Source organism: Arachis hypogaea, chromosome 15 (assembly GCF_003086295.3).
Source record: "Arachis hypogaea cultivar Tifrunner chromosome 15, arahy.Tifrunner.gnm2.J5K5, whole genome shotgun sequence".
Taxonomy (NCBI): Eukaryota; Viridiplantae; Streptophyta; class Magnoliopsida; order Fabales; family Fabaceae; genus Arachis; species Arachis hypogaea.
Genome location: NC_092050.1, coordinates 87,462,031 through 87,481,700, shown reverse-complemented (window position 1 = coordinate 87,481,700; position 19,670 = coordinate 87,462,031). Strand labels below are relative to the sequence as shown.

The window sequence follows — 19,670 nt, the reverse complement described above, 5'->3', positions numbered from 1 at the left end:
TTTTAGTTATTTTATTTTATTTAAGTATTTACTTCTTATAAAATAAAATAAATAAAAAGATAAATCAGTCCAAGTTATATCCATACATCCATCATGGACATAAGTGGAAATGAACAGTCCAGGAGGACTCTGGGGTCATATTCTAACCCCTCTACTGCTTCATATGGAAGTAGCATCTGCATACCCTCCATTGGAGTCAGTAGCTTTGAGTTGAATCCTCAGCTCATTATCATGGTGCAGCAAAGTTGCCAGTATTCCGGTCTTCCACAGGAAGAACCTACAGAGTTTCTGGCACAATTTTTACAAATTGCTGACACAGTACATGATAAGGAAATAGATCAGGATGTCTACAGACTATTACTGTTTCCATTTGCTGTAAAAGATCAAGCCAAGAGGTTGTTAAATAACCAACCTAAGGCCAGCATAAGAACATGGAAACAGCTGACAGAAAAATTCCTGAATCAATATTTCCCTCCAAAAAGGATGACACAGCTAAGACTGGACATCCAAGGCTTTAAACAAGGAGATAATGAATCTCTTTATGATGCCTGGGAGAGATACAGAGAGATGCTACGAAAATGCTCCTCTGAAATGTTTTCAGAGTGGGTTCAGTTAGACATCTTCTACTATGGGCTTGCAGAAGGAGCTCAGATGTCTTTAGATTACTCAGCTGGTGGATCTATCCATATGAGAAAGACAATTGAAGAAGCTCAAGAGCTCATTGATACAGTTGCCAGGAATCAGCATCTGTATCTAAGCAGCAACCCTTCCATGAATGAAGAGGTTAAAACAGTAACTGCTGAATTCAGTACTGTAAAACAAGCTGCTGAATTCAATCAGCTATTAGATTTTCTAACAAAGCAGCTAGCTGAATTCAAAGACAGGTTACAGGAGACAAGGATAGCTAATATACATATGGAAGAACAGTTTAAGCAAACAAAGCAGCAGCTATCAAAGCAAATAGCAGAAGAATGCCAAGCAGTTCAATTAAGAAGTGGGAAAACATTAAATACCCCACCTCAAGGCATCAAAAATTCAAGAAATGAGCAACCCACCAAAGATTCCCCTGAGGACAGTAAGAGCCCAGGGAAAAATAATTCTGGCACTAAAACGCCAGAAAATGGGTGGAAGGCTGGCGTTGAACGCCCAGACCATGCCCAAAACTGGCGTTCAGCGCCAGAAACAAGGCAGGATTGGCGTTCAACGCCAGAAATGGGCAAGAATCTGGCGTTGAACGCCCAAATGGGGCAGAATCCAGCGCTGAACGCCCAACAGGGGCACATTTCTGGCGTTCAGGCGCCAGGAACAGACAGTGAGCTGGCGTCTAACGTCACTCCAGCTTCTGACTCTGGCATTCAATTGCCAGTGAGGGATCAGACACACACAAGTGCTGACAACAACCCCTCTAAAAAGGCTTCTTTAACCACTAAGGTTGAGGAATATAAAGCCAAGATACCTTATCCTCAAAAACTCCGGAAAGAGGAGCAGGATAAGCAATTTGCTCGCTTTGCAGATTATCTAAGGACTCTTGAAATAAAGATTCCATTTGCAGAGGCACTTGAGCAAATACCTTCTTATGCCAAGTTCATGAAAGAGATCTTGAGTCATAAAAAGGAGTGGAGAGAAACAGAAAGAGTTCTCCTCACTGAAGAATGCAGTGCAGTCATTCTGAAAAGCTTTCCTGAAAAGCTTAAAGACCCTGGGAGTTTTCTGATACCATGCATATTAGAAGGTGATTGCACCAAGACAGCTTTATGCGATCTTGGGGCAAGCATCAACCTAATACCTGCATCCACTATCAGGAAGCTTGGCTTAACTGAAGAAGTTAAACCAACCCGGATATGTCTCCAACTTGCTGATGGTTCCACTAAATACCCATCAGGCATGATTGAGGACATGATTGTCAGAGTTGGGCCATTCGCCTTTCCCACTGACTTTGTTGTGCTGGAAATGGAGGAGCACAAAAGTGCTACTCTCATTCTAGGAAGACCCTTCCTAGCAACTGGACGATCCCTCATTGACGTCCAATAGGGGGAAATAACCCTGAGAGTCAACGATGACGAGTTCAAGTTGAACGCTGTCAAAGCCATGCAGCATCCAGACACATCAACAGACTGCATGAAAGTTGACCTTATTGACTCTTTGGTAGAAGAGATCAACATGGCTGAGAGTCTCGAATCAGAGCTGGAAAACATCTTTAAAGATGTTCAGCCTGATTTGGAGGATTCAGGGGACATGAAAGAGCCTCTGAACTTTCTTCTGAAAGAGGAAAAACCTCCTAAACCAGAGCTCAAGCCACTGCCACCATCCTTAAAATATGCATTTCTAGGAGAAGGTGACACTTTTCCAGTGATCATAAGCTCTGCTTTAAATTCACAGGAAGAGGAAGCACTTATTCAAGTGCTAAGGACACACAAGACAGCTCTTGGGTGGTCCATAGGTGACCTTAAGGGCATAAGCCCAGCTAGATGCATGCACAAAATCCTACTGGAGGATAATGCCAAACCAGTGGTTCAACCACAGAGGCGGCTAAATCCAGCCATGAAGGAAGTGGTGCAGAAAGAGGTCACCAAATTACTAGAGGCTGGGATTATTTATCCCATTTCTGATAGCCCCTGGGTGAGCCCTGTTCAAGTCGTCCCAAAAAAGGGAGGCATGACAGTGATTCATAATGAAAAAAATGAACTGGTTCCTACAAGAACAGTTACAGGGTGGCGCATGTGTATTGACTACAGAAGGCTCAATACAGCCACCAGAAAGGATCATTTTCCTTTACCATTCATAGACCAGATGCTAGAGAGACTAGCAGGTCATGATTATTACTGCTTTTTGGATGGCTACTCAGGCTATAACCAGATTACAGTAGATCCCCAAGATCAAGAGAAAACAGCATTCACATGTCCATCCGGAGTGTTTGCTTATAGAAGGATGCCCTTTGGTCTATGCAATGCACCTGCAACCTTCCAGAGATGCATGCTCTCTATTTTCTCTGATATGGTGGAAAAATTTCTGGAAGCCTTCATGGATGACTTCTCAGTATATGGAGACTCATTCAGCTCCTGTCTTGATCACCTGAAACTTGTTCTGAAAAGATGCCAAGAAACCAACCTAGTTTTAAACTGGGAAAAGTGTCACTTCATGGTGACTGAAGGAATTGTTCTTGGGCATAAAATCTCAAACAAGGGAATAGAGGTGGATCAAGCAAAAATAGAGGTAATTGAAAAATTACCACCACCTGCCAATGTTAAGGCAATCAGAAGCTTTCTGGGGCATGCAGGATTCTATAGGAGGTTTATAAAGGATTTTTCAAAAATCGCAAAACCTCTAAGCAATCTGCTAGCTGCTGACACGCCATTTGTGTTTGACACAGCATGCCTGCAGGTGTTTGAAACGCTGAAAGCTAAGCTGGTCACAACACCAGTCATTTCTGCACCAGACTGGACATTGCCATTTGAGTTAATGTGTGATGCCAGTGATCATGCCATTGGTGCAGTATTGGGACAGAGGCATGACAAGCTTCTGCATGTCATTTATTATGCCAGTCGCGTTCTAAATGATGCCCAGAAAAATTACACAACCACAGAAAAAGAACTACTTGCAGTGGTTTACGCCATCGACAAGTTCAGATCATACTTAGTAGGATCAAAAGTGATTGTGTATACTGACCATGCTGCTCTTAAATATCTACTCACAAAGCAGGATTCAAAACCCAGGCTCATCAGATGGGTATTGCTTCTGCAAGAGTTTGATATAGAAATAAGAGACAGAAAAGGGACAGAGAACCAAGTAGCTGATCATCTGTCCCGGATAGAGCCAGTAGAAGGGACGTCCCTCCCCTTCCTTGAGATCTCTGAGACGTTCCCTGATGAGCATCTATTTGCCATTCAGGAAGCACCATGGTTTGTCGATATTGCAAACTATAAAGCTGCAAGGTTCATACCCAAGGAGTACAATAGAATACAAAAAAAGAAACTAATTACTGATGCAAAGTACTACTTGTGGGATGAGCCCTATCTCTTTAAGAGATGTGCAGACGGAATTATCCGTAGGTGTGTCCTCAGAGAGGAAGCACAGAGAATCCTATGGCATTGCCATGGATCTCAATATGGAGGCCATTTCGGAGGTGAGCGAACAGCCACCAAGGTTCTCCAATGTGGCTTCTATTGGCCCACACTCTATAAAGATTCCCGAGAGTTTGTACGTAATTGTGACACTTGCCAAAGAGCTGGTAATCTGCCTCATGGTTACGCCATGTCTCAACAAGGAATCTTGGAAATAGAGTTGTTTGATGTATGGGGAATTGACTTCATGGGACCTTTCCCACCATCATACTCAAACACTTATATTCTGGTGGCAGTTGACTATGTATCAAAATGGGTTGAGGCTATTGCCACACCCACCAATGATACTAAAACAGTGCTGAAGTTCCTCCAGAAACATATCTTCAGCAGGTTTGGTGTCCCTAGAGTGTTAATCAGTGATGGGGGCACTCACTTCTGCAATAAACAGCTTTACTCTGCCATGGTTCGGTATGGAATTCGCCACAAAGTGGCCACTCCATATCATCCACAAACCAACGGGCAAGCTGAAGTCTCTAACAGAGAATTAAAGAGAATCCTGGAATGGACAGTAAATACCCGTAGAAAGGATTGGGCAAGGAGCTTGGATGATGCTCTGTGGGCTTACAGAACAGCATTCAAGACCCCTATAGGGACCTCTCCATACCAACTCGTGTATGGTAAGGCATGCCACTTGCCCGTGGAACTGGAACATAAGGCCTACTGGGCAACCAGATTCCTAAACTTAGACGCCAAATTAGCAGGAGAAAAACGATTGCTCCAGCTAAATGAGCTAGAGGAATTCAGATTCACAGCTTTCGAAAATGCCAAGCTTTATAAAGAAAAATAAAAAAAATGGCATGACAGAAAGCTGTCATCTAGAATCTTTGAACCAGGATAGAAGGTCCTGTTGTTTAACTCTAGACTCAGGCTATTCCCCGGGAAACTGAAATCCCGGTGGAGGGGACCATACGTGATTACAAGTGTGTCACCATATGGTTATGTGGAGCTTCAAGATATTGATTCTGATAAGAAGTTCATTGTCAATGGACAGAGAATCAAGCATTATCTTGAAGGCAACACTGAGCAAGAATGCTCAAGGCTGAAGCTAGATTAAAAGCTCAGCAAGGTCCAGCTAAAGACAATAAAGAAGCGCTTGCTGGGAGGCAACCCAGCCATGGGGCAACAATCCTCTGAGCATTTTTGCCCTATTTTTATTTTTATTTGTTTATATAAAGTTCACTGACACTAAGGTACAAAATCATTTGTATAAGTTTACAGGGTTACAGAAGGAATCAGCACACAAAACAGAGTAAAAGAGCTCAATGGCAAGAAAACGCCAGTAAAGGGGCATTTTGGGCGTTCAGCGCCCAAAATGGGCATCCACTGGGCGCTGAACGCCTGTAATGGCAGCATTTGGGCGTTCAACGCCAGAAATGGCCACCCACTGGGCGTTGAACACCAGGAATGGCAGCAACTGCGCGCTGAACGCCCAGGAGATCAGCATTTGGGCGCTGAACGCCCAAAACAGGCAGTGTTTGGGCGTTCAAACGCCAGGAGGACAGGGAGGAGCCAAATCCAGTAATCCCACACGTATTTCCATTCTAATTTATAATTTTATGATTCAATACATGATTTTATTTACATAAACATGTCAAGAACCCTGATTTCTAAAAATCCTACCCTCAAAATATCAAATGTATCTTAATTCATAAGCACACACCCTCTTTGCAAAATCAATCCAACTCTTTTCAAATCTTTTCCAAAAACAAATCTATCTTTTTCACCCCAAAAATCTTTTCAATATCTTTTTCATATTATCTTTTTCAAAAACCCAGATTTATCTTTTTCAAAAATCTATCCTATCGTTTCAAAATCAAACCATATCTTCTATCTTATCTTTTTCACTCTAACATCTTTTCAATATCTTTTTCATATTATCTTTTTCAAAAACCCAGATTTATCTTTTTCAAAAATCTATCCTATCTTTTCAAAATCAAACTATATCTTCTATCTTATCTTTTTCAACTCAATCTTTTTATCTTATCTCTTCCACTTTTTCGAAAATCCACCCCCCCCACCCCTTTAAATTGGGTTCGGCCTCCCCTTCCTCCATCAACAAGTGCACCTCGATCTCCTTCTATCCCTCTCTTTTCTTTTCTTTTGCTTGAGGACAAGCAAACCTCTAAGTTTGGTGTGTTTATCCGAGATCACTAAGATCATGGCTCCCAAAGGAAAACAATCCACTCCAAGAGGCAAGAAAGAGAGCGTTCCAAAACCACTTTGGAATCAAGGGAAGTTCTTATCTAACGAACATTCAGACCATTATCTTAAAGTAATGGGTCTGAGATCAGTGATCCCGGAAGTGAGATTCGATCTGAAAGAAGATGAATATCCGGAGATCCAGGAGCAAATTCGAATCAGGAACTGGGAAGTCCTAGCTAATCCTGAAACGAAAGTAGGAATGAACATGGTCCAGGAGTTCTATGCTAATATGTGGCATACTGACAAGCAAAGACTATCTGGAATAGCCTGCTACGAATTTCGGACCATGGTCAGGGGAAAGATTGTTCATACCACCCCTGACAAGATCAGAGAGATACTAAAGCTACCTCAGCTAAAGGATGATCCAGACTCCTTCAACAGGAGGATGATGAGAGCAGACATTGGCCTGGATAAGATTCTAGAGGACATCTGTATCCCTGGAGCCAGGTGGACCACTAACACAAAGGGCGTCCCAAATCAAATCAAGAGGGAGGATCTCAAACCAGTTGCCAGAGGATGGCTAGACTTCATTGGGCGTTCTCTGTTGCCCACCAGCAACCGTTCTGAAGTCACAGTTAAAAGAGCAGTGATGATTCATTGCATCATGATGGGAAAGGAGGTGGAGGTTCATCAGCTGATTTCAACAGAGCTCTATAAGATCGCTAACAAAAATTCAAGAGAGGCCAGGTTGGCTTATCCAAGTGTGATTTCTCTGCTCTGCAAGGACGCTGGAGTCAAGATGGGAATAACTGAATATATCCTAATTGAAAAGTCAATCACCAAAGCATCAATGGAGAGACAACAAGCACAGGAGGATCATATCAAGAAGAGAGCACAGGAATTCCTCCCAGAGATTCCTCAAGCAGAATATTGGGAACATCTTGAGACGTCTGTCACCAAGATACAGGAAGCTATGGAGCAAATAATAAAACAACAGAAGGAACAAAGTCAAATGCTGACCCATATGCTTAAAGAACAAGAGGAGCAGGGACGTGACTTAAGGGAACTGAAGCGCCAAAAGTCTTCTGTGATACCAAGCCTCCCAAGGATCAGAGGAACCCCCATACCCCCAGAATAAAGGTTGTTAATTTCCAATTTCTGCTTTAACTCTGTGACAGTGTCCTTATAAAAAGTACCTTAGAAGTCATATAGTAGTAATTAGTATCTATTTTGATTCTATCTCCAATTAAGCTATAGTTTATTTTTCTCATCATCATTAAACATGAATAAAGAAGTAGATCTTTTGAATAAGAAGCAATAAAATTTCGAGTTTAAATAAAACAAATTCTAATTGGTTAAATGTGGTGGCAATGCTTTCTGTCTTCTGAATGAATGCTTGAACAGTGCATATGTCTTTTGAATTTGTTGTTTAAGACTGTTAAATATGTTGGCTCTTGAAAGAATGATGAACATGAGACATGTTATTGATAATCTGAAAAATCATAAAAATGATTCTTGAAGCAAGAAAAAGCAGCAAAGAACAAAGCTTGCAGGAAAAAAAAAAAAAGAGAGAGCAAGCAGAAAAAGCCAATAACCCTTAAAACCAAAAGGCAAGGGCAAATAAAAAGGATCCCAAGGCTTTGAGCATCAGTGGATAGGAGGACCTAAAGGACTAAAATCCTGGTCTAAGCGGCTAAACCAAGCTGTCCCTAACCATGTGCTTGTGGCGTGCAGGTGTCAAGTGAAAACTTGAGACTGAGCGGTTAAAGTCAAGGTCCAAAGCAAAAAGAAGAGTGTGCTTAAGAACTCTGGACACCTCTAATTGGGGACTTTAGCAAAGCTGAGTCACAATCTGAAAAGGTTCACCCAGTTATGTGTCTGTGGCATTTATGTATCCGGTAGTAATACTGGAAAACAAAGTGCTTAGGGCCACGGCCAAGACTCGTAAAGAAGCTGTGTTCAAGAATCATCACACTGAACTAAGAGAATCAATAACACTATCTGAATTCTGAGTTCCTATAGATGCCAATCACTCTGAGCTTCAATGGATAAAGTGAGATGCCAAAACTGTTCAGAAGCAAAAAGCTACTAGTCCCGCTCATCTAATTAGGATCTGAGCTTCAATCAAAAACTCTGAGATATTATTGCTTCTCAACCTATTAGTCTTCTATTTTATTTGTCTAGTTGCTTGAGGACAAGCAACAGTTTAAGTTTGGTGTTGTGATGAGCGGATATTTTATATGCTTTCTGGGGATAATTTCATATAGTTTAGAGTATGTTTTAGTTAGTTTTTAGTCTATTTCTAGCAGCTTTTAGGAAAAATTCATATTTCTGGACTTCACTATGAGTTGTGTGTTTTTCTGTAATTTCAGGTATTTTTCTGGCTGAAATTGAAGGAGCTGAGCAAAAATCTGATTCAGGCTGAAAAAGGACTGCTAATGCTGTTGGATTCTGACCTCCCTGCACTCAAATTCGATTTTCTGGAGCTACAGAACTCGAAATGGCATGCTTTCAATTGCGTTGGAAAGTACACATCCAGGGCTTTCCAGCAATATATAATAGTCCATACTTTGCACAAGGATAGATGACGTAAACTGGCGTTCAACGCCAGTTCTCTGCCCAATTCTGGCGTCCAGCGCCAGAAAAGGATCAAAAACTGGAGTTGAACGCCCAAACTGGCATAAAAACTGGCGTTCAACTCCACAAATGGCCTCCGCACGTGAATTGCTTAAAGTCTCAGCCCCAGCACACACCAAGTGGGCCCCAGCACACCAAGTGGGCCCCATAAGTGGATCTCTGCATCATCCATCATAGTCCACTCATATTTTGTAACCCTAGGCTACTAGTTTAGTATTTAAACAACTTTTAGAGACTTATTTTGTATCTCATGACATTTCAGATCTAAACTTTGTATTCTCTGACGGCCTGAGTCTCTAAACCCCATTGTTGGGGGTGAGGAGCTCTGCTGTGTCTCGATGAATTAATGCAAGTATTTTTGTTTTCTATTCAAACACGCTTGTTCCTATCTAAGATGTTCATTCGCGCTTAACTGTGATGAAGGTGATGATCAGTGACATTCATCACCTTCCTCAAACCACGAACGTGTGCCTGACAACCACCTCCGTTCTATATACGATTAAATGAGTATCTCTCAGATTCCTTAATCAGAATCTCCGTGGTATAAGCTAGAACTGATGGCAGCATTCATGAGAATCCGGAAAGTCTAAACCTTGTCTGTGGTATTCCGAGTAGGATTCAAGGATTGAATGACTGTGACGAGCTTCAAACTCTTGAAGGCTGGGCGTTAGTGACAGACGCAAAAGGATAGTAAATCCTATTCCAACCGGATCGAGAACCAACCGGTGATTAGCCGTGCTGTGACAGAGCGCGTGAGCGTAGTTTTCACTGGAAGGACGGAAGGTAGCCATTGACAATGGTGATCCACCAACACACAGCTTGCCATAGGGGGACGTGCATGCGTGAACAAGAAGACAGAGGAAAGCAGAGATTCAGAAGACAAAGCACCTCCAAAACTCCAACATATTCTCCATTACTGCACAACAAGTAACTTTTAATTTATGCTCTACTGGTTACTCATAATTCAATTGACAAACATAATTGACTTCCTGACTAAGATTTACAAGATAACCGTAGATTGCTTCAAACCAACAATCTCCGTGGGATTCGACCCTTACTCACGTAAGGTATTACTTGGACGACCCAGTGCACTTGCTGGTTAGTGGTACGCGTTGTGAAAAGTGTAATTCACAATTCGTGCACCACTGCCATCAATCTAGCTTATACCACGAAGATTCTGATTAAGAGATCTAAGAGATATTCATTCATTCTACGGTGGAACGTAAGTGGTTGTCAAGCACGCGTTTGTGGAGGAATGATGATGATTGTCACGTTCATCACATTCATATTGAAGTGCGAATGGATATCTTAGATAGGAACACGCATGTTTGAATGGAAAACAGAAATACTTGCATTAATTCATCGAGACACAGCAGAGCTCCTCACCCCCAACAATGGAGTTTAGAGACTCATTCCATCAAAAGGTACAAAGTTCAAATCTAAAATATCATGAGATATAAAACAAGTCTCTAAAAGTTGTTTAAATACTAGACTAGTAAACTAGGTTTACAGAAAATGAGTAAACTAAGATGGATAGTGCAGAAATCCACTTCTGGGGCCCACTTGGTGTGTGCTGGGGCTGAGACTTAAGCTAATCATGTGCATAGGGCTGTTTTGGGTGTTCAACGCTAGCTTTGGATCCTTTTCTGGCGTTGAACTCCAACTTGCAACTTGTTTCTGGCGCTGGACGCCAGACAACAACATGGAAGTGGCGTTGAACGCCAGTTTACATTATTTTATATTTCTGGAAAGCCCTGGATGTCTACTTTTCAACGCAATTGGAAGCGCGCCATTTTGAGTCATGTAGCTCCAGAAAATCCACTTTGAGTGCAGGGAGGTCAGAATCCAACAGCATTAGCAGTCCTTTTTCATCCTGAATCAGATTTTTGCTCAGCTCCCTCAATTTCAGCTAGAAAATACCTAAAATCACAGAAAAACACACAAACTCATAGTAAAGTCCAGAAATATGAATTTTGCCTAGAAACTAATGAAAATAAACTAAAAACTAACAAAAACACACTAGAAACTATATGAAATTAACCCCAAAAAGCGTATAAAATATCCGCTCATCACCGACGAAATTACCGACGGATTTTGTCCCTCTGTGAAAGCCCCGTCGAAAATTATTTACCGACGGATTTTTTTCCGTCGAAAAATTACAGACAGATTTTTACCAGTTACCGATGGATTTTCCCTCTGTAAATTTTCTATCCATTTCCCAAAGGCGACAAACTGTCTGACAGATTTTCCGTCTTTAATTACAGACGGATTTTTCGACAGATTTTCCGTCTGTAATTTGAACTTTGGAAAATCATCCCACGTTCTGATTACAGACAGAAAATCCGTCTGTAAATCCGTCAGTAAGGTAAAATAGAATTTTTTTTTATTTTTTTAATTGCAAAATAAACTTGTTTACATACAAAATAAATATAAAAAAACTCAACTCAACTCATATAAATTATATATTATTTTTTTCTTCTTTGAGATATATGAAAAATAGATTATCTATATAATATTTCTTTGCATATAACTCTACTTATTCAATAATATACAGTTATACATCCATATGGAGTGAAAATTACATCCATGGCTCAAACATTAGTAGAGTAGTATCCTTAGAATTTTCTAAAATTTCTTGAATAATGCAAGCTAAGCTAGAGACCACTCATATGGTAAGTGTAGAACTTTATGGCAGCTATGTACACTTTCTTATGGCTGCTATGTACACTCTATTGATTCTACAATGTACACTCTATTGAAGCTACAATGGCCACAACGGCATCAGCTATGCTTGCCACGAATACTGCAGCATGCAACTGAGCATTATGTGTCCTAATTTCCTGCTTTTTTCCTCTCCTTTTGATCCTTCAGCCATCTTCCCATTGTCCTTCCTCTTAGAAAACTCCTGTAAAGCTAGTATGCAAAGGTTTACAAGAAGAATAACAAAGAAAAAGAGTAATGAATGATTGAGCTTTTATTTTTAGTATATAATCATGAGGTTGAGTGTAATGTACCCTATTTCTAAACAAGTTTTGACTGATTAAAATGTTCCAACAGTGTCATTAACCTGATTAAAATAACACAAAATTAAGGTTTTTGAATTAAGACAAATGAAATGAAACAAAAAGAACTTACATTTGATAGCACACTGACGTGTTGATTAGGAACGTGAGATCAACTCACGGTTAGAAATAGAAGCATAATGTGTGCATCTATTGATTGTAAAGTTGATAAAGTTAGGTCCTAGTTTTTTCAAAGCAATAGAAGGCTTTCAGTTTGCTTATACTTCATACAAAATAAAAACTAAACTATTATTGTCTTTCCAAGTAAGCAGACAACAATACATATAGTCTTTATAACTAGTTTCTTGCATTTTTTTATCCACTGGAAAATTAGCTCCTATCAGGTCATGGATATCTAGATCAGCAATTAATTAAGCATTGTATATCTAGTGATTACATAATTGACCAGTCAATGAGTCGAGTAAATCTGTATTATCATATTAGATTAGTGAGTACGGAAAGCATAGAACTAAGTACACATTTCCACAGGATCAAAAAGAAGCACAACATCTGATTAATTATCATGAAATAATATGCAAGTATTTCCATTAAAATCTGAGCTACCTTGAAACAACACATTTTTATATAGCACATCTTTAAAGACAGGCTCCAGAAAGCAACTCCTCCCAATTTCCACAAATTTCCTGCATCTAGCTAGTGTCCTCTTCATGAAAGCCAAAGCAACTAGCTTTGCAACCTTAGTAAGGCCATTTCTTGCGGCACTACTTCCACGGGTGGCCTATCAACAATACCGAGGGTCATTTCATAGTGTAATTCAGTTAACTCTTTCATAAACAAATTGTTATTGCATATTCACATCATAATAGTTAAAAGAAGAATCTAGAGCAATGGCAATGCTTTTAACTCATCCCTTTCTAAGTTGACACAGAAGGAAGGGAAAGACAAAGTCAAGCACAAAACTTGCAAGTAAATTTTTGTAATAAAACAAGCCAACAGTGAGGAATTAACATCATCCTACGTAAGTACCATATTAAAACTTTTCAGTTAAATAAGAAAATAAATAGCATTATTTAAAAAAAAAAGAAAAACACGTTAAGAAAATGAATAGCATGTTTCAAATAACCTGTAGAACAGATCAATAAATAAATAGAAGTTAAATTACCAGCTTCTTCTTATAAGCCAACTCAACAAGTTTTTCCATAGCAACTTGCTCAAGGGCTCTGTCAGTTGAGGAAAAAACATTCAGTGATTAGTGAGGGTCCAGATAGAACTAAACATACACATTATTTCCATGAGTTTATCAAATCAAAACTCATAAGTATTAAAACCTAATCATACCGTTGTTCTATTTCCCTGCCCTCTTCTACTGCTGGAATGAGTTTCATTAAGCCCTTTCCTTTTTCAGTGACCTGCATAATTGGGCAAGGACAATCAAGGTGTAAAAAAATACCTCATGCAGATTTTCTGTCAAAACTGTTATAACTTTCACATAATGCAGCATATATACATATAAAAAGTAAAACAAAAGAAAATAAATCCAAAAATAAATAAATAATCAATAAATAAAACAAAAGTATTAAAACCTGTTGGTGAAGTTCCTTCTGTAATTGAAGAATATCTTGATCAATAGCTTCGCAATCTCCATCAGCAAGACCAGGCTTTTATCAGACAACAAGAGATGTGCTAAAAGTTATAACAAGAGATGTGCTAAAATGTCTTTAAAGATGTGCTATTAGGGATAAGAATTATTATAGGTCTGCCAAAAGTAGAGCTAAAAAAATTAACTCTTCCACTCTGTAAAACCATAATAATTATTGGTCATGAAGTAGTACGTACAAGTAGTACTCATCAATTATATTAGGCACAAAACAGTGGTTTAATAATAACTAACAACTTCAAGCAAGGAAAAATACTACCAATCACAAATGCAAAACATGAGAAAACTTACACCCAATTTCATAAGCAATCCAAGAGGAAAAGTACCTAAATCTTGTGAATTGGGAAAAGGAAACACAGAAAACAAGTTCCGCTCTTTTTCATCTCTCTCAGGAAATTCATCAAACACATGGCAAGCATAAAAATACTGAAGCGAGACAATCTCTCAAGCATGTTCCTCCAATAACAATAACAACACAATTAACAGGGAAATTAAAATTGATACCTTGAGAAGCTCATTGGCTTCAAGTGTCTCAATGAAAGAGGTTGCAACATTGGGGGTAACGTGATTTGGTGGAGCATCCTACATGCACAATCCATATATGCAAGTGAAACGTTTCTTCCATGTATAGTATTTCCAATAACAAGTTAATTATGTGCAATAGAAATTATTAAGTGTTTCAATAACAAGTCCATATATGCAGAAGCTTAATAAAAGCCACCATAGAGATGAGTATTTCAATGTTATTGTCTAATGAAAATTTAAAATAAGCACATATATAAGAGAGTTGAAGATATTGTACCTGGTGTGATGGTTACAATCTCACACCTTCAAATCCGACCGTCACTTCAAGGTAATTTCAAAGACAGCATCAAGTCCTCTAAGCTCCCTTGGTTTTTCCTTAAAATTTTGACCAGTCTTACATACAGCACCAGAAGTTTCTGAAAACAGATTCCCCATTATTAAGAAACAATATCAATAATAAGAATGATAAAACAAACAGTTCAAAGAATCATTAAAACTAAACAGATTTGGTTATTCATTGTTAATTTCGTCTATTAAAAACATACAACATATAAGAGAAGAATATCTTCAGCCGATAATATTTATAGAGTAAAATCTGGAAGGTGATATACACTACAATACCATAAAGAGGAATGGAAGATAAACAAGCCTTCTCAATGATCAACAATGCTAACCATTCCGGGCATAACTCTGGCATCTCTATGTTGTTGTCAATCTGGAATCTCTTTCTTCGCTGATAGTAAAATAATTGATAAACCTACAACAAGCTCAATCAGCATCAACAGCAACAAGAAGATAGAAACTGCGAAGAAAAATTGATAAACCTAAAATTGGTATAGAAAAATTGAGCCCTAAGCACCAAAATCACAAAATCAGATTATACCTGAAATTCACTAAGGTAGCAAACGCGATAAGAGCGGTGGCGGAGAGAGCTCTGTGACGACGGCAATGAAGGGAGCAGACGCGACGAGAGCGGCAGAGGGAGCTCTGCAACAACGGCGACCAAGGGAGCAGACGCGACGAGAGCGGCGGCGGAAGGAGCTCGTGCGACGCAAGGGATGACAGAGAAATCGTGTGATGCGAACGGCGGCCACGGCAGAGGAAGCTCGTGCGACCAGAAAAGAAGCAGAGCTGGTGAGGAAGAAGCTCGTGTGTGAAGTGTGAATGAACGTGTGTAAATTGTGACTGAAGCTCGAGAGATTAGGGTTAAGGTAGGTTTATATCAATATTTTTCGACGGAAAATTTTAAATTACAGACGGATTTTTTGTCTGTAATAATTTAATAAAACGCAACATTTTATTTATTTAATTAAGATGGATTTTCTGTCTGTAATTATTTTCCATGGAAAAAATTAATTTTACCGACAAAATTATCGACGGATTCTGCTTTCCGTCTATAATTTATGCTAATGCATTTTTTTTGTTTTTCGACAAAAAATCCCTCTAAAATTCCGTCTGTATTTCCATGGGATAAAATCCGTCGGAAATATGCGTCTGTAATAACTAGTTTTCTAGTAGTGAGTAATTTCCTAGTCAATCTCACTCTTTTTCAGAGAAGTCGTATCTACTCCCCGATACTTGAGATCTTGATACAAGCTCGTTTCGATATCACCTATCAAAGTCGACCAAAAAATGAGTAAAACACCTTCAAATTCAATGTTGCTTTAAATTAATTCCATATTTCCTTAACTATTTGTTTGCATTGAGAGAGACTCTTCTTTTCTTGTCTTCTCTAAACTTAAATAAGCATTCTAGTTAGGTTTGTCCAATAGAGAATTAACGGTTAATTAGAAATCGAATTGGATATATTTTCATATAAAAACTTTAGCTTGTATAATATAAGATATTAATAATATAATGGCTTGATTACGAATTTAAAGAGCAATGGCCAACTGTTGAAATATCCCATAGCAAATCTTGGTCTTATATGTATGGATAAAGTTAACTATATAATTAGCTAATCAATTGAAAGTTCTCCAAACACCTTCTTCCATTGTTGATATAAGATGTCTCCTAGCTATAGCTAACTCGAGAAATAAGTTATACGTATTTGAAAATTAACAACTAAACACTTTCAAATTCAAAACAAACACAAAATAGAACAACAAAATATAACAACAATAAAATTCCATATTATAATATAAAGTTTGAATGTATAAAAAGATAAAAAAAAAACATGCATGCCTAACCAGAACCCTTTCTGTTCTTGTGAAGCTTGAAGTTAGGGTCTTCATCTTGTGGACACAAGCTTCAATGCATTCATAATAGGAATTAAAAACATATATACAATTTCGTTATCCCCAACCAACCAAATTGTAACTGTTTCATTAAAAATAAACCAACTCAAATTAAACAACTATAATAATAATTATATCATATGATTTGAATATGATCATCGTAACCAAAAGAGAAAAGAGGTTTTCTCAACTATTTTTTTATCTACACTTTGTAATTTCATACCTACTCTATATTTGCATACCTATTTTACTGTTTTGCAGGAGAAGAGAAAGGATGAGTTTTAAAACGAAAAGATAACAAAAAAAGAACCTCTATAGCAGGTAGAACCTATGATTGATAAGATAACTTATACCGAATCCCAAACCTAATAAAAAGAACCTATATAGCAGGAAGAACCTATGATTTTAGGGTAAGCTATGATTTTAAGGTTAGCTATAGAAGCAAATAATCAAAATTTAGGAAAATGTTATTTTTGAGAAAACTCAAAAGTCTAAGATGACATATATCATCTCTAAACAAGTAGGAAGAAGGAAAAAAACTATGGAATTCATATTATTTTGAGAGATATAATTAGAATTCAGAACAATTATAATAATAAATAGGGTGATGGAAATCACAAAATTATACTGGCACACATTATTTTAATTCGCTGATAAGGTACTTATTGAGTTCATTACAAGTTAGGTCGATGTTCCGAGAACGTTAAAGAATTCGACGCAAAACTGAAAGAGAACGATGCCGAAATTAGAGGTGGTGGTTCCAAGGGAATGTTCAAGGCACTGGCTATTGCGGATGATAAGGACAAGGCTAAGGAGCTGCAAAAGGAGATTGAAGCCGAAGCCAAAGAAAAATAAGGTGATGACAAAGACAGAAATAACAATTGAATAGAGAATACATTGGTTGCTTTGATTTGTTTAGGAATGGTAATGAGAATCAAAGATTTGTGAAATTTAAGAATAAGAATGATTTTCTTGTTGATGGTGTTTTGGATTTGGAAACTAGTAATGGAGGGGTTAGAATTGGTTTTGAAATTCGTGGTGGTTTTGGAACATTTGCAGCTAGAATAGTTGAGAGGAGTGTTACGGTGATTATTAACACTCTTAATGTTAATGCACCATTTAGTGAGCAGTAAGAGGGATTTTTGCTCTTTTGGTGACAAAGCTAGCAACTAAGACAAACGGCGTCATTTTGAAGTAAGGGGGCTTATCTACATCAAACTTTTTTGTTAGGTCTGACAAACCCATATGAACGGAGGGATTCCTATTTCTAACTTTTAAAGTGGTCAGAAATTTAAAAGTATTTTTAAATGGTCAGGAACAGAAATGTCTATGGGACAAAATGTCAAGAACCTATTTGTCCTTTTCTCAAGATTTTATTCAATGAAAAAGGTCTTTTTTAATTTTTTATCATATTTGACAAATTCCTAGCAGTAAAAATAAAATGATTAGAAAAGTAAAAAATATTTTTTACATAATAAATAAATATGAAAATACTTTTATATTGTTCTATCTAAACATAATTGATAGATAAAAAAATATTTTTATATGAAATATTTAAATATAAAATTATTTCTACTTTTTTATAAAATCTTAAAAAAATAATTCAACAAAAAATATTTTTTTTTAAAATTCATCCAAATAACTCTTTTTTTTTGGACTTGGCATATCCGGCCCACATAACCAGAACCGAACCCAACCCACATCTTTACCCCCAAAATAACCCGCCAACCCACCTAAATGGCCAAATCCCAAATCTTCTCCTCCAACGCTTACTATCTCTGAAGAAATCAAAGCTACCAAAGCTTTTCCTCATGATTCAATAAGATTGTTGCATGGAGCTAAGACCCAATTCCTCCACTCTCGCCTATGGTCTAACCCCAAGTTCAATGAAACAGCCTATATAAGTCTACCGTTGTCGCCGATCGCAACTGCCGCTCTCCCCCAATTTGAGTCCCCTGTTTTTCATTCTACATGGATGCCCCTTGTGATTCCTCGAATTGAATCCGACCAGTCGCCCATTTGTATGTGGTTGTATTATTATTGGACTGCATTAGCCGATGCAGTGAAGAAGATCCTGCTCGAGAGTTGTGACAGCCCCAATCCTCACGGTTGGTTTTCGGCATGCGCTGAAGCTCTCGGTGACCACCACCATAGCCCCTCCTCTCTTCCTTTTTTGGCTCCTCACTGTTCACAATTATACTCCCCTGCGCTGCTGATGGGTAATCCTGTGTCTCAACTCTGGCTTTATCTCTATCCCCTGTTTCCGCTTCCCTTCTTATCGGTAAAATCTCTTATTTTTAATATCTTTGTTGGCTAGTGGAAATTGACCCCCAATTGATATGTTTCTGTATATTATGACTTTGCTAAATTGATGCAAACCCTGCTTCTGTTTTGATTGTTTTCATAATTTGAATCAGTGGATTGACTATCCACTGCCTCTGTATTTCATTCTCCACTGCCATCGTTTCCAGTAGGTGAGCTAAATTGTTGCCATCTCTTGGAGTCCAGGTAGCTCCCACATCCAGAGCCTCATCCAGCAATTGGAGAATGTCTCTGATAATTGCATCTGCTTCTGCCACTGGTACCTTTGCTTTAATTGCTTGAATTAGAGGTAAGCAATCTAATTCAATTATGCATTTCATTAATTGAAGATTTTTAAAGGGAATGAGAGCCTCTCTGTATGCTTGAGCATCTGTTGCTAATGCTGACACTGTCTTGAATATTGTTGTTGACCCAGTCATAATTTTTCCTTGCCAATCTCTGACTACCACTGCTGCAACTGCTGTGCCTATTTCCTTTTGGAAAGATACATTTGTATTCATGATGGGTGAAAATCAAATTCCACACCAAAACTCACCGGCAAGTGTATCGGGTCGCATAAAGTAGTAATAACTCACAAGAGTAAGGTCGATCCCACAGGGATTGATGGATCAAGCAATTTTAGTGGTTGATTAGTTTAGTCATGCTAAAATTGGTGAATTGAGTGAGAATGTAACCAACAGAAAGGAAATTGCTAGGAATTTAAAGATGTAGAAAGTAAATTGCAGTGAAAGTAAAGAGCAGAATGTAAATTAGATGAAGCTTAAATGACAAGAAAAGTAAAATTATAGCAGATCTCACTTACAGGAAGTAAATTGACAGAACCTTAAAGAACAAGAAATGTAAATTGCATCAAGTGTAAATCAGCAGAATGTAGATTGGACAAAAGCTTACAGAGCAAGAAAAGTAAATTGCAGCAAAATGTAAAGGGGGATGGGTGCTAGAATTTAAATGAAGCAGTAGATTGATGAGCGGATAATTTATACGCTTTTTGACACTGTTTTTAGTA

The 19,670-nt window shown here is 38.3% G+C and overlaps 1 protein-coding gene across 3 annotated transcripts; it reads right to left on the bottom strand.

The window, feature by feature from the left end:
• Positions 1-11,399: 11,399 nt before the first annotated feature.
• On the bottom strand, positions 11,400-15,284 carry LOC112747069 (uncharacterized). 3 transcript variants are annotated; one of them, XM_072218400.1, is made up of 9 exons: positions 14,989-15,284; positions 14,727-14,862; positions 14,383-14,521; positions 14,085-14,162; positions 13,507-13,581; positions 13,262-13,332; positions 13,086-13,143; positions 12,527-12,701; positions 11,400-11,813 (listed from the first exon to the last, which is right to left on the bottom strand). In XM_072218400.1, exons 6-9 carry the CDS (start codon positions 13,306-13,308, stop codon positions 11,686-11,688), a joined length of 408 nt encoding a protein of 135 aa, XP_072074501.1. In that variant the 5' UTR covers positions 13,309-13,332; positions 13,507-13,581; positions 14,085-14,162; positions 14,383-14,521; positions 14,727-14,862; positions 14,989-15,284; the 3' UTR covers positions 11,400-11,685. The 3 variants fall into 3 exon arrangements, with proteins under 3 accessions (XP_072074501.1, XP_072074502.1, XP_072074503.1); XM_072218401.1 differs by having other exon boundaries at positions 14,780-14,862; XM_072218402.1 differs by having other exon boundaries at positions 11,718-11,805.
• Positions 15,285-19,670: the final 4,386 nt, after the last annotated feature.

What these genes read in the sequence shown, in the direction of transcription:
- LOC112747069 (XM_072218400.1), bottom strand. Translation starts at nt 13,308, where the DNA reads ATGAAACTCATTCCAGCAGTAGAAGAGGGCAGGGAAATAGAACAACG. An exon ending in GGCAGGGAAATAGAACAACG is followed by an intron (nt 13,144 to 13,261) that starts GTATGATTAGGT and finishes CTCAACTGACAG; the next exon opens with AGCCCTTGAGCAAGTTGCTA. An exon ending in TGGCTTATAAGAAGAAGCTG is followed by an intron (nt 12,702 to 13,085) that starts GTAATTTAACTT and finishes TATTGTTGATAG; the next exon opens with GCCACCCGTGGAAGTAGTGC.